Source organism: Branchiostoma lanceolatum, chromosome 2 (assembly GCF_035083965.1).
Source record: "Branchiostoma lanceolatum isolate klBraLanc5 chromosome 2, klBraLanc5.hap2, whole genome shotgun sequence".
Lineage (NCBI taxonomy): Eukaryota > Metazoa > Chordata > Leptocardii > Amphioxiformes > Branchiostomatidae > Branchiostoma > Branchiostoma lanceolatum.
In genome coordinates this window covers 26738614-26750899 of record NC_089723.1, presented here as the reverse complement: position 1 = coordinate 26750899, position 12286 = coordinate 26738614, and the positions used below count along the sequence as shown (strand labels likewise).

The 12286-nt window shown below is 39.2% G+C and overlaps 1 protein-coding gene across 1 annotated transcript; it reads left to right on the top strand.

The window, feature by feature from the left end:
* Positions 1-2866: 2866 nt before the first annotated feature.
* Positions 2867-10970, top strand: LOC136428269 (TLC domain-containing protein 4-like). The gene is made up of 7 exons (XM_066417653.1): positions 2867-3098; positions 4863-4952; positions 5536-5594; positions 7829-7929; positions 8458-8531; positions 9065-9181; positions 9960-10970. Exons 1-7 carry the CDS (start codon positions 2908-2910, stop codon positions 10132-10134), a joined length of 807 nt encoding a protein of 268 aa, XP_066273750.1. The 5' UTR covers positions 2867-2907; the 3' UTR covers positions 10135-10970.
* Positions 10971-12286: the final 1316 nt, after the last annotated feature.

Here is a 12286-nt window from a genome sequence, read left to right as displayed (position 1 = left end):
GATGTTTTTTGTGTGGAAAAAATGGGTCTGTGCTGGAGAGTAAAAAGATGTCATCGACTATGAGAAGACATTGTGACAAATTAAACTAAAATATTAGAGTGATATCTCAGCTGTGACTGTTTGTTATGATACATATTGAAAGTTCAGGGCACTCCCAGGGAAGAAATGTTGGGTTTCTAGTTAAATGGCCAACCATAGCAAAAAACTGCCAACCCTAGCCTTTTTGGAGGGTCAACCATTGGTAAGGTTAAGGGCCATAACATTTTGGATATGACATTTGAGTGTTGACACTGCATAGTATTATATCTGTGTGATTAGGATATGATGTTGAAAATATCAGTTCCCTGATGCATTTCAATAATGAACAGTTTGTTGGCTCACTTTTGGCAAGTACCTATTTTTTCAAGACCCTAATCGGAAACACTAAGTTAGAAGGAAAATGGGTCAAACACCTGAGGAAGGCCAACAATCAGCTACTTCTTCTTATGTTGTTAAAACACAAATTTCAATATATAAGACAAACTTAAGGTATTTGTTCAGACAAAGGCTCCATCTATATTTTTGCAGGGTTGAAATAAATCTGTGACGATATGTCACATGTTCATTCCTGTGCGTAAGTCATCCACAGTTACTTAAAGGTCACTGACCACCAGAAATGTTATGCGCCTTTAGCCGTACCAGTTTTTACCTTAATGTATTAAAATTGGTTGTCAAAACTGGTTTGGTAACACTCAAAAGTGCAGTAGGTCACTGCACTTGAGTGACCTCAAAAAACACCTACATGTACTATTAGATAAAGTTTAACTGCTCATGAAAAACTAGAACATCTACTGAAAAAGTTTTCGAACAAAACGTTTGTTCCCTGCAAATGACATCATTTAGCTTCGAAAGATGAACCAAAATCTGCTTCGAGGCACTATCATATAGCCGTGGTGGGTGCCTCACATAGTGGTAAAATTGACCTGGCTTTGGGAAGATATATTACTAGCAGTAGCAACAAGAAATATTACTAGCAGTAGCAACAAGAAATATTATGAAGCCAACTCTACTTAAGTTAAAGAACTCCACAGACGTCCACCTCTCGCTATACAATTAATGAAGAAAGTTATGACAAAAAACTGTCAGGGTTGTACCCATGTATTAAAACACAAGTTTTATCCTGCCTACTGTCTGTTTTCAAAGCGCACAGGCCAGAAACTGATCCCTTGCTCCTCTTTTTATTGTTTGGCATGCATCAAGTTTAAGTTCTGAAAAGTCTCTCTGCAACGAGAGAGACGCCCGTGGACTGGGAGACAAATCTCTATCTTCAATGGCTACCTTGTCCCGGCCAGCGACCTGGAATAGGTCAAGGACTCAAGGGACGCATATTATTAGCCTCGAGTCCAGCCTTGTCACTCCAGGAAGGAGGGTGACCTGATGGAGAATTTATGATAGGAATGATGTTGTTTGCACGTTCGCAGCTAGAACTCACGATCACGTTGTCGCACTGGTGTGTAACTCGACATATCGTTTGCTAGTTTGCGCGTGATGATGCACGTTGCTTTTTTTCACACTGTAACTGCTTTTGTCGTAGCCTGGTTTCAACCAAGCCCCGTGTCCGCTCGCCGCCTGTAACGGCTATCCACCCTCCGCGGTGAGGGGAGAGAAACCCCCGGACAGCTGGAGTTTGCGTTATACAGACTACTTTTGTCGTTGATGTGATATTGTAAATGCACCCCTATCTTGACGCGCATGTCGAACAGACCATTAATTCCGTACACGCTTTGTTTTGGTCGGATCGCGAGTTTTTTCGTAAGCAGATATTGGATGATGTTTTACGCTATTTGCTGTCTATTAGCTTGACACAAGCTGGTGCCATTTTGATGATTAGGCACTCCAAGCAGAGGAGTCCTACATTGCCTGTAGCTGCCTGTAACTGAGATGGAGAGGAATTTAGATAGATAACACCTGTGCAAATAAAAACCTAATTTGCCTAATTGATAAGAAAATACTATAATTCCGTAGTGAGAAATGATGCGGCATTAAGAAATTAAGTAAAGTTAAACCTCATTGTTTAAAAATTATCAAATATAATTCATACAAATCAAAGCTTCACATAATTTAGGAGCAAATGCTACAATAGCCTTCTTAGCTAAGATGAAACTTTAATACTTTGAACCACTTGTGTTTGTGTCCTTGCACTCATAAATCAAGATCCCTTCTATGGATTTGTCAGGGAGTACCGCAAACACCATAATTACTTCACGGAGAATTGTGTCCCAGGGCCAAGGGACTCTTGTTAGCTTTGGTCCGCTCCCATGGCCCAACGTACGGTCGCTACCCCGGCGTCATCAAAAACCCTCATCAAAAGTTTTATACCATCACACACAGTATCTCCTTCTCACTTGGACATTATTTGACTTGCCTTTAATAATAGAATTGGTGATTATCAATACGTACAAGTTGTTTTTACATTGCGAATCAAGGACATTATACAATGTTGCAAATATAGTTACCCCACGTTCTGTTGATCTCCGTTAGTTACGCGTCACACGTGCACTGATCGCCCGGCCGGTGAGAAAACTTCACAATTGTCCACCCAACATCTGCTTGGAGATTAACGGGCATAGACCATGACTGGGAATGTGGATCACGCGATGTATGGTGTTGCAACACTTCGGGACAGGCCATTTTACAGGGGGTTTTCTTTCACACTAAAGACTTAATGAACAATCGTATGTCTATAAATGAAAACTTGATATTCATACATAGCATACAAACTCTTTTCTATATGACTATAACATTATGCGATAACAGTTAGAGATGAATTACGTGAACACAGCCGGGTATATTACGTCCGATGGACCCCTGCAGCAGAAATGAACCCGCCGTTCGCCCTATTTTCAGATTTCTCGACCCGCCGACAACATGTCAGAAACCGGCGCCCTGCCCATCACTGACAAGTCCCCGTCCAGCGCCAGCTACCTCACGACTGTCCTGTCCGCCATTGTCGTGTACTTCTGTGTCTTCAAAGTCGTGTCGCCATGGTTGCTACGCGCCGTTTTTGGAAAGCGTTACGTGTCGCTTCCAGGTCCCAAGAGAAAATTTCTAGACGAGGCGTGAGTACAGAAATAATATATACTATGACGTTATAGCTAGCTTGGATGTGATGGCACGATAAACATTTGTTATTGAATAATAAAAAAGTACAGCGATATTCTATACTTCTTAGTTTGCACGTGTATAAAGCCATTAAAGGGATGGCCCCCATTGCAAGTACACGTGCTCCGATCGGGGTTAGGAGATCGTGCATAATTGAATGTAGCCGTCACGGTAATTGAAAGAGGAGAGGTTTAGTCCAGAACAAACACAATTTGAATACCCAGGAATAAACCATTTCAAGCAGCAAAGCTTTAGTATCGAGGTTTCTCATATTCAGCCACAATCAGCTGCTCTGTACCGGTACATTTGTCCAATTCTAACGTTACTATGACCACGCGTGAACGTACATACAGACATAATGCGTGCTTGAAGTTACACCCCAAAAACGAACAAAGGTCAACATGTTTGAGCACACGCCCTCTGAAAAGTGAAAGCTCTTAGCCCCTGTGTGTATTTTCCAGTCAGTATATAATTTATAGAGACAACCCCATGTATGCCCGAGTTTGTAAGGCATTGGGCTAGACAGTAGCAAGGAAAGGAGGTTTAAACTTCCTTGGTTGTATTAACGTACCAAGGTGTATTTTTAAACCTCCTTGCTAATGTAACGTTACCAACTTACCCCCTAAGAAAGTATTACTGTATCAGGATAGAACCTGGCTTCTTTCTTCTACAGTGTATCCTTGATCCTTTAATGCTGATAAAAAAAGTTGAGCATAAGCTACATCTGTCTATATAAGTTGTACACATGTAACTAGTAGTAGTATACATTTAAGTCATTGTAGTTGTTGTAAGATCATAGCACTTTGTTGTATCACTGTTGTTCAGATCTATTACCTTGACCTGTATACCCAGCTTGTAAGAGCATAAACTTACAATAAAGGGCTTTAATTCATTCATAAATTATTCAAAAAGTGTCCCAAATGTATTTTAAATAACAAATTGAGTGAAAACTATCACATCAAGGAATAATTATACGCACTGCATGCCCCTTTTCCCTAAGGCAAAAAGCTATTCTGATTTCTCGTAATTCGTCACATAACTCGCAGGGAGGTAAAAAATTTAGGGCAATTGCCTCCTTAAAGGTAGTATATATGGCAGGTTCTCCTGCATTCAGCATATAGCTTTGCCGGGACCATTATAGAAGAAGTGGGTAGATTCATTTTCCTCTACCATGAAAGAAAAAGTAAACCTAACTATTTATTATGAATTAATGAATGAAGACCTTTATTGTACATGTTTGCCCCACTGGGCTAAGCACAGGTCACATGTTAACAAATATATACATATTCACGAGTATTACTGTACATTAACATCTAGCATACTCTAGTATTTTCGACTTCCTCTCGCTTCTTGGTAATTGATTCTTCAATAGCACTTTTTAGCCATAGCGGATGCTGTATGACCGATTATTCTCCAAGGTGGTGGTGGGGAAGATTGTTACACTCTTATCGTATGCCTGTGACATGCCCTCAGCCCATTTTGTTTCTGCCGGCCCCAATGTCGGAAAGAAAACAGGGCATATGATAAGAAGGTAACAATCTTCCCCACCAACCTTTGCTTGGAGAGTAGGTTTTACTAAGGACTATATAATGTCCTTGGTATTACCATGTGCAATACTGACTGACAAAGGGCATATATATATGTATATGCCCTTGGGTATGAGTTTGTGATAAGCTTGCTGATTGATATTTCATTACATTTTCTCCTTATCTGTTTTTCAGTGGAGCATGTACCTGTTTCTCCACAGTGATGGGCTGCTGGTCCCTGTACATACACTACTTGGACACACAAATAAACAGCACTCTACTTCGGTAAGGTTCATGATAAATATATATTGAAAAGTGTTTTCTTGTCCAATTGCTGTTCATTTTCGTGAGGATTTGCTTTCACGGCAGGAGGAGAAAGGATATTTTCATTGTGTTAAAAGTGCATGGTTAAAACAATTCTGTAGTACAGTAGTAATACATTGGAGACGCATATTCGCTGTGTCATGAATTCGCAATGAATAGGTCACCACTAAAACCTAAAAATTAAGAACATTACTAGTACAAACATTTCAAAAGTTACACTGTCGGTATTATTCTTGATTATTTGTGGGTAGTTACCGTCCTCAGCATTTACAGCAATGGGTATCAGAGTTCTTCTTTAAACTAAACAGAAGAATGTGGTTCCAAACGTGACTGAGTTTGTACACCCACCCACCCCCTATCCGAGTTTATGACTGGATCATAGAGGAGGAATACAAACTATGTCACATTTGGGACTGCATTTATCTTTCTGCAGCGCCACCTAGTTGTGTGAGGAAGAACTGTAATGTCCATTGATTTACCATCCTGATAAAGATATTCAGTAACAACAGGAACAACAACCATGAACATAACTTGTGTGTTGCAGCTATGACTATCCTCCCGTGCGGCACAACTGCTGCATCTTGCTGGGATTCTCCATCGCTGGTATCTCGATTTTTAAAGGACTTGTTTCAGTCTCCCCCAAGACTTAGCCAAGTCTTAACCATTTATTTCTCAGTTTTGCATGCCAGACATAATAACGAGAAAGATCCAGTGTTAATGGGTTAGGCCACACAATTTTATGTCTTGGTTCTTGGATTTGCAGCTTCATTTTTTTCTGACTTTCATGTGAAAAAGGTTGATTTTAAAATGGGATTTTAAGAATCATGAGCCCCTTTGTAAATGATGGTGCACTTCATGCATATTTCTATAAATATCACAGGCAAAGTCATGAGAAATATTACTGAATCTGGAAAAAGATCACATGTGCCTTTAAGGATATGAATTATATTTTGGCACCAACAATTCAAGACAGTCCTTGTCTTTCTAGTTGTTACAGTGTTTCCATTCACCAATGCATGTTTGAAATGTTGACCAGCCTGTTCTGTTGTCTTTGTGGCTGCTGTGGTAGTATTTGGATACAATCACTGGATAACTGTTCCTTTTTTATGTTCATTCTATCTGACTGCCTAATCCTAGCCTGGGTACCATCCTTCATTGTTACTGCTGGGTCAATCTTTTTGCTTGCTCACGATGAAGCAAGCAACAAGATTGAGCCAGCACGAACAAGGGAGGATGGTAGCCAGGCTAGCCTTCTCTGTTATTTTCCTGCAAAGATCCAAGGACTGAGAAATCGAATTGATGTGGCCTTAATTAGCAATGTTGTATCTAAAGGCTGGACCTGAAACTAATATGAATGGTTTTGTTTGCATGCAAGTTCATCTGTGTTGGTAGTTAATTAGTTCACAGCAAGTAAATGTTATGATTGACATCCTCTGCAAAATGCAAAGTAACAAACGCGATGGGCAAAAAAAAGAAACAAGATGCCTAAATTTTCAATATACAGACCAGTGGTAAGAGATTACTGGACGACTAGATACTACCCTGCCCCCGTAGAGATCTGCTTGGAGATCAAGAAAACATGGTATCACAGCCAACATGTATTGTATTCCTGTATTCAAGACAGATTTCTTTTCACATTTTAAGACATATTTTCACATTTTCTGTATTTTCTTTTCATGTTAGCCATCATCCCAAATGCAAATGCATGATATATTTTTTTTAATATCATGAAAAGCATCAATGCCTGTGGATGTCATCCATAGAATTTACTTTTTGTGGCCTTCACATGATACAGAGTTAGACCTATGTTCCAACAAGTGTAAGGTCTGTAAGTTGTAAGGTTGTGTTCACGTACATAGGTTGATATACAAATGTAGTTCTGTCCAAAGAGAAGTCGTAATCAACAGCCATCAGTCTGATGCAACGTTGACCAAATGGGACGAAAAATAGTCTCCGCAGCTTTGATAGGTTTGGATACCACCGTATTAGTGGTCTGTGCGGAAGATTGTGTTCCCTCTTGCACGCCCCCTATAGAGTAGTATTAGTATTACATGTAACATAGTGCAGCATGCAGACAACTCTCCTGAGGCTGTTACCCAATTACCCAGGCCAGCTTTCCTAACAGTATGTATCTGCATACCAACATCATCACGAATACTGAAACAACATTTCTGCCTGAAAGGTAATGGATGTGTATTTCGAAGAATGCCAGGGGCGTTCAACATGTTCACGGCTTCGCCCGTGCAAGGGTACAACTCCAATTAAAATACGAAGCCTTAAATGAATGGTCACCAAAACTCAACTAGTTTTGATCCTTACATATACTTTCACCTATAAAATCAGTAACATTAGCCATTGCGTTGACTATTCAACTGCAACCTGAGGTGCGCAGGTCAACTTAAGGGCTCTTTTTGCTATGCTTTAAGTCACCTATCCGCTTCTTTTTGGTTACTATTGGAAGCAGAGAGTCCTCATCAAACATCTTAACGATGTCTTGCTTGATTTCATGGCATAAGGAACACGAGAATCGACCCTCACAGTTGTGATCACAATTCAATTGTCTATACCTACAGACTTTAAAAAGGGCCTGACCTGCAAAGTAGTGGCCACAATGATTTGAGTTTTGTTAGATGTCCAGGAATCGAAAGGCCTCATCCTTTATATTCATTTCCTGAGATTTGAGTTGTGCCCCTTGATTCTGGGTGAGACTGAGAACTGATTAAATGCCCCTCGTACAGGTACAGATACATACATGCATGCGCTTCAACCCCACTTACCCATGTATATATGCACAGTATGGTCCACAGAGGCAGGAAAAACTGTATTTGTTGTTTCAGATTTAATTGCCAAGTTTGTGTTTGTGGGTGAAAGTGAGATGGGGATGATGACTTTCATCATTCATCACCTGGTGACTGCCACCATCAGTTGTGTTGGAGCTGTGAGTATCCGTTCTACCTCTCACTTAGATGAATGTACAAGTATAATGATAACTGATATTGTTTCAACATCTATTTCTTAAAGTCTTTATGACACCAAAATAAAACATTTTCCTATCATATTCAATAACAATTATAGTAGCAATGGTATTATTTTTGTGAGTATATTCCCAAATATGTCAATCAAATAATACTATTATGAATTGTTGAATACAAGAAGAAAAGGGCATGGCTATTGCATGAACACCTTGTCAGTAGCGACAAAATTTTCTATTCAATAGTGCCAAAAATTCTTATTGACAGGAACATCCTATCAATAGCCTCGGCCATAAGAAAATGTTTTAATTTGGTGTCATCAAAACAACATTTTGTGCTATGATGAACAAAGATACATAAGTTAATTGGTCATGAGATGTTCATATTTGAATATTTCAGTTCACTAATTTTTAAGTAGGATACTATAGTGTGCAGTATAGGATTTGGGGAATCATTGTGGACATGTCCTAAATAGATTTATTTTTGGTTTCCAGTGCACAACCTCACTTCCTTTCTACGTCAACATGGGGCCTATGTTGGAATTTTCTAATCCTTTTCTAAATATGAGGTAAGATCTTAACGTCATACTTAATCACTGTGGAAATCTGAAAAGCCTCCAAAAAGGTTTTTATGAAACATGCTGGGTTATACAAGACTCACTTACTGGCAAATGCTATGTGCAAATTGAAGAAGAAGATTATTAGAGCCATTCCTCAGCTTTTGTGAAATGCTTGTAAAGCTCCAAATAAATCCATAGAGATAAATTTTAGATCTGTGGCACTGGCAGTCTGAAATCAGTACACACACATGTTACTCACTCACTCACTCACTCACTCACTCACTCACTCACTCACTCACTCACTCACTCACTCACTCACTCACTCACTCACTCACCTGCCCTTTTATGAATGGATGTGTTCAATTTGTATCTGATATTAATGCCTTGTGAGTCTCAATGCACCATCTTATAGTAATGCTTAATGTGAAACAAAAGAGATATCATGGTACATGGAATGATTCATAGTCTACATAAAATGCCCCATTTTCCTCTATGCATGCACATGTGCTTATAATGTTATTTGTGTTTTGTTTACTTCAAAGGACAATCTTAAAGGAGTTGGGATTTCCAGCACTGTCAACACCATACAAGATTAACGGCATCCTCTGGCTCCTGTCCTTCTTCCTTGTGCGAATAGTTATAACGATATTTGTGGCTTGGTATGTTGAAGTTCATTGTACTATGAATCTCTACAAAGACTGTGCGTTGATCTTAAGTTCACAGCACATTTTGGAGCATGATGAAAATCAAGCAGTATATTTGATAACAGGGTTCTGGTACTAGCGGCAAAAGTGGACATTTGAATATGCCATTCTCCTATGCAGAGCCTCGCCCATGGCCTCTACAATATACCTTGGGTAGGCTCAAGGTACATTGTATAGGCCATGGGCGAGGCTCTGCATAGGAGAATGTCAAATACCAGACCTTGGGATGCAGAAATACATGTCACATGTTATTTCCATAGCCAAGAGAGGATACAAAACTATGGGCTATGCTCATGATCACTGGTCACCTTCAAGCATTTAGTTGTGGGCCAGTTTGCCAAAAGATAAAATTTAGCTACTCTCCAAGGTTGAGGTTGGTGGGGAAGGTTGTGATGCCCAGATTTCTGTCTGAGAGGTTGGTGGGAGTTTGAACAGAAATCGGGGCATATGAGAGTAAGCAATAGACTCCTTTTTACTCCAGCACCATTGCAAAATCTGCTCTTGCAAGAGCACAATCTAGATGGAATGTTGGAGTTGAGTGAAAACGAGCATTGTAATTTAGGCTTGAAGATCTGTTACAATTTGTTGACAAATGGGGAGTATTGACTAAATATACATGTAACATTTACAAAGTGATTTCTTGCAACATTTCCTGATGGTTGTCATTTTATCAACATGAGGATCTTCCAACATCAAGTGTGTTGTTAAATAAATGTCTTTTCCCTAATTTCAGGTACAAGTTTGCTCCCTTGATGCTGACTAGTGAACTCTACGAGCAGGTTGAAGCTATCACCCTGGTCGCTATCTTCACTGGAGGCCCGTTCTTCAATATCCTCAGTGTCTACTGGTTTATCAAGATATGGCAGGGGACGTTAAAAGTACTCAAAGGTGGTCAGAAAAACATCTAAGCATCTATAATGTCATGCTTCTGAATCATCGTTTACCCTCCTGATCCCGGTACACTGTATATTAAAGAGCCCTACAGGATATCTGGATTTAGCGGATCTGAAGTGGGGTCAGGGATTAGAGAACATTATCCTAGTTGATCCTCTCTGTCCTGCCATCAGCAGGTAGCTTACTTACTAGTAATGGGAGAAGGCTTTGGGTCTACTAGAGAGTCAAAGGTTCCATTAACGTATTAACAATGTCAACTGTTATGCTGCTGTTTGACCTTAGTTGATATTTGAAACCTTGTCTTGGTGTATTGAAATCAAGCACTCTCTTGATGTAGGATTTATTCATAATGAATTGTATTGGTGCTGGTAATTGGAGTTGGCAACCTCAAGTCAACCATACGCACTTACGCCATGTCTTCAGAAAGGATGCAGACATTTTTCACCAGTGTGTCTTCTTCAGTGGTTTGACTCGAATTGTCAAAGTACAATGCGAATGGTATTGGTGCTATTACTAAATGTGTCTTGGGACTAATTGTTTAAAAAAAACTGTTTAAGTGTGTACATGGTCACTAGAATTGTTGATGTCCGACAGAATTCTGTGAAGTGGAAAGTGGTGACTACTTTTAAACACAATATTTGATGCCCTTTTTTGTCATTCAATTTGAATTGATTACAGGGCTAGGCAGCAGGAGGAAGGTTAACTTCCTTTCCTGTAAAACTTCTCAAAAATCAGTGCAATCGGGTTGGATGTCTGTGTTGTACTTTTCTTTAGCTGAATAGGCAGCTTTACAGAATGTTACTAGAAAGTATCAATATAGAAAGGTATTAAAAACATGGATGCAATCAGGTTTCTGTTTGTTTTTGTTTATCTTTAATAAAGTGAAAAAAATATGTAGTGACATAACAACATTGTTCCGGTAGTTTTTTGTTACATATACTTAATCTAATAGCTGTTTAGACGATTAATGTTACAGCATTCACTCCAAGTGAGACCTGAGAATTAGTTGGGGCCAGGTATTTTGTCACCAGCCTCTACTTCATCTTAGGAAAAAATTATCCCACAGTCAGACAGAAACAACCATGTTAAAGGACATTTGCAGAAAACAATACTTTCATGACCTCATACCTTTGCCAAATGATAATATATGTCTCATTGATTATGCAAATAAGGTCCGGATGTCGATCATCTTCACCACCCGAACAACAGAAGATGTCCAAAGTATATGAAAGTCCTATCTTAACATAGAAGGCTATTCTAGCATTCCCTCATCCATTATGCAAGTGGGGTCCTGATGTGCATAAGTTATGTTTAACGATGTTCACAAGTCACAGATGTTAGTGGGAAAATAGTATAATTCCACAGGAAGTAAATAATGAAAATGTCATACTTTTTGGACGCAGCGTCCAAAAAGTATGACATTTTCATTACTAGTATTCACTTCCTGTGGAATTATACTATTTTCCCATTGATTATGTAAGATATGTCTTCATTTGCATAATCTATGTGTTGATGTCCCTCTCTTTCTCAGTAACATGTCACATGTATGAATAGTCCTATCATGGAAAACATGGGATTTATAAAAGTTCCTTACGAATTATGAAAATTATATCCTTATTTGCTTAATCGTGATCTTATTATGTCAATCATCACTAAAACTACCTACATACCAAAATTCATGACGATCCATCTTGTGTTATCCTCTTTCAAATATTTTCACAAAACAACCGTGCAGTTCCAGAGCTACCGCTTCAATTTGTTGACCGTATCATCTTCAAATCAAAAGGTAAAAATGCCTGCTGAAGTTCCGCTGCAGTACTATAACAAGCCACTTGGGGCCCAATCACTTAATGTTACTGAGTGTAGCCTGCACAGTAATGATCACAATGATTTGAATTTTGGTATAGACATTGATAAACAGCTGTATGATTCATAATTATGCCCCGATATTTGAGTTGTGCACCTTATTTCTGGGTGAGGCAGAGAACGTATTGATCACCCCTCAGACTTAGCTTTTGACTACAAGAAGGCGACAGGGCTATGCATCCAAAGTCGTAATTCTGATAACTTGATATGTATGACAGCAAATGTGGTAACTCAAAGCAACAGGCAGCTCCTAGCACACCCTAATATCACACAATAATTTCTGTCCAAGACTGTAATGTC

What these genes read in the sequence shown, in the direction of transcription:
- LOC136428269 (XM_066417653.1), top strand. Translation starts at nt 2,908, where the DNA reads ATGTCAGAAACCGGCGCCCTGCCCATCACTGACAAGTCCCCGTCCAGC. An exon ending in AGAAAATTTCTAGACGAGGC is followed by an intron (nt 3,099 to 4,862) that starts GTGAGTACAGAA and finishes TCTGTTTTTCAG; the next exon opens with TGGAGCATGTACCTGTTTCT. An exon ending in ATAACGATATTTGTGGCTTG is followed by an intron (nt 9,182 to 9,959) that starts GTATGTTGAAGT and finishes CCCTAATTTCAG; the next exon opens with GTACAAGTTTGCTCCCTTGA.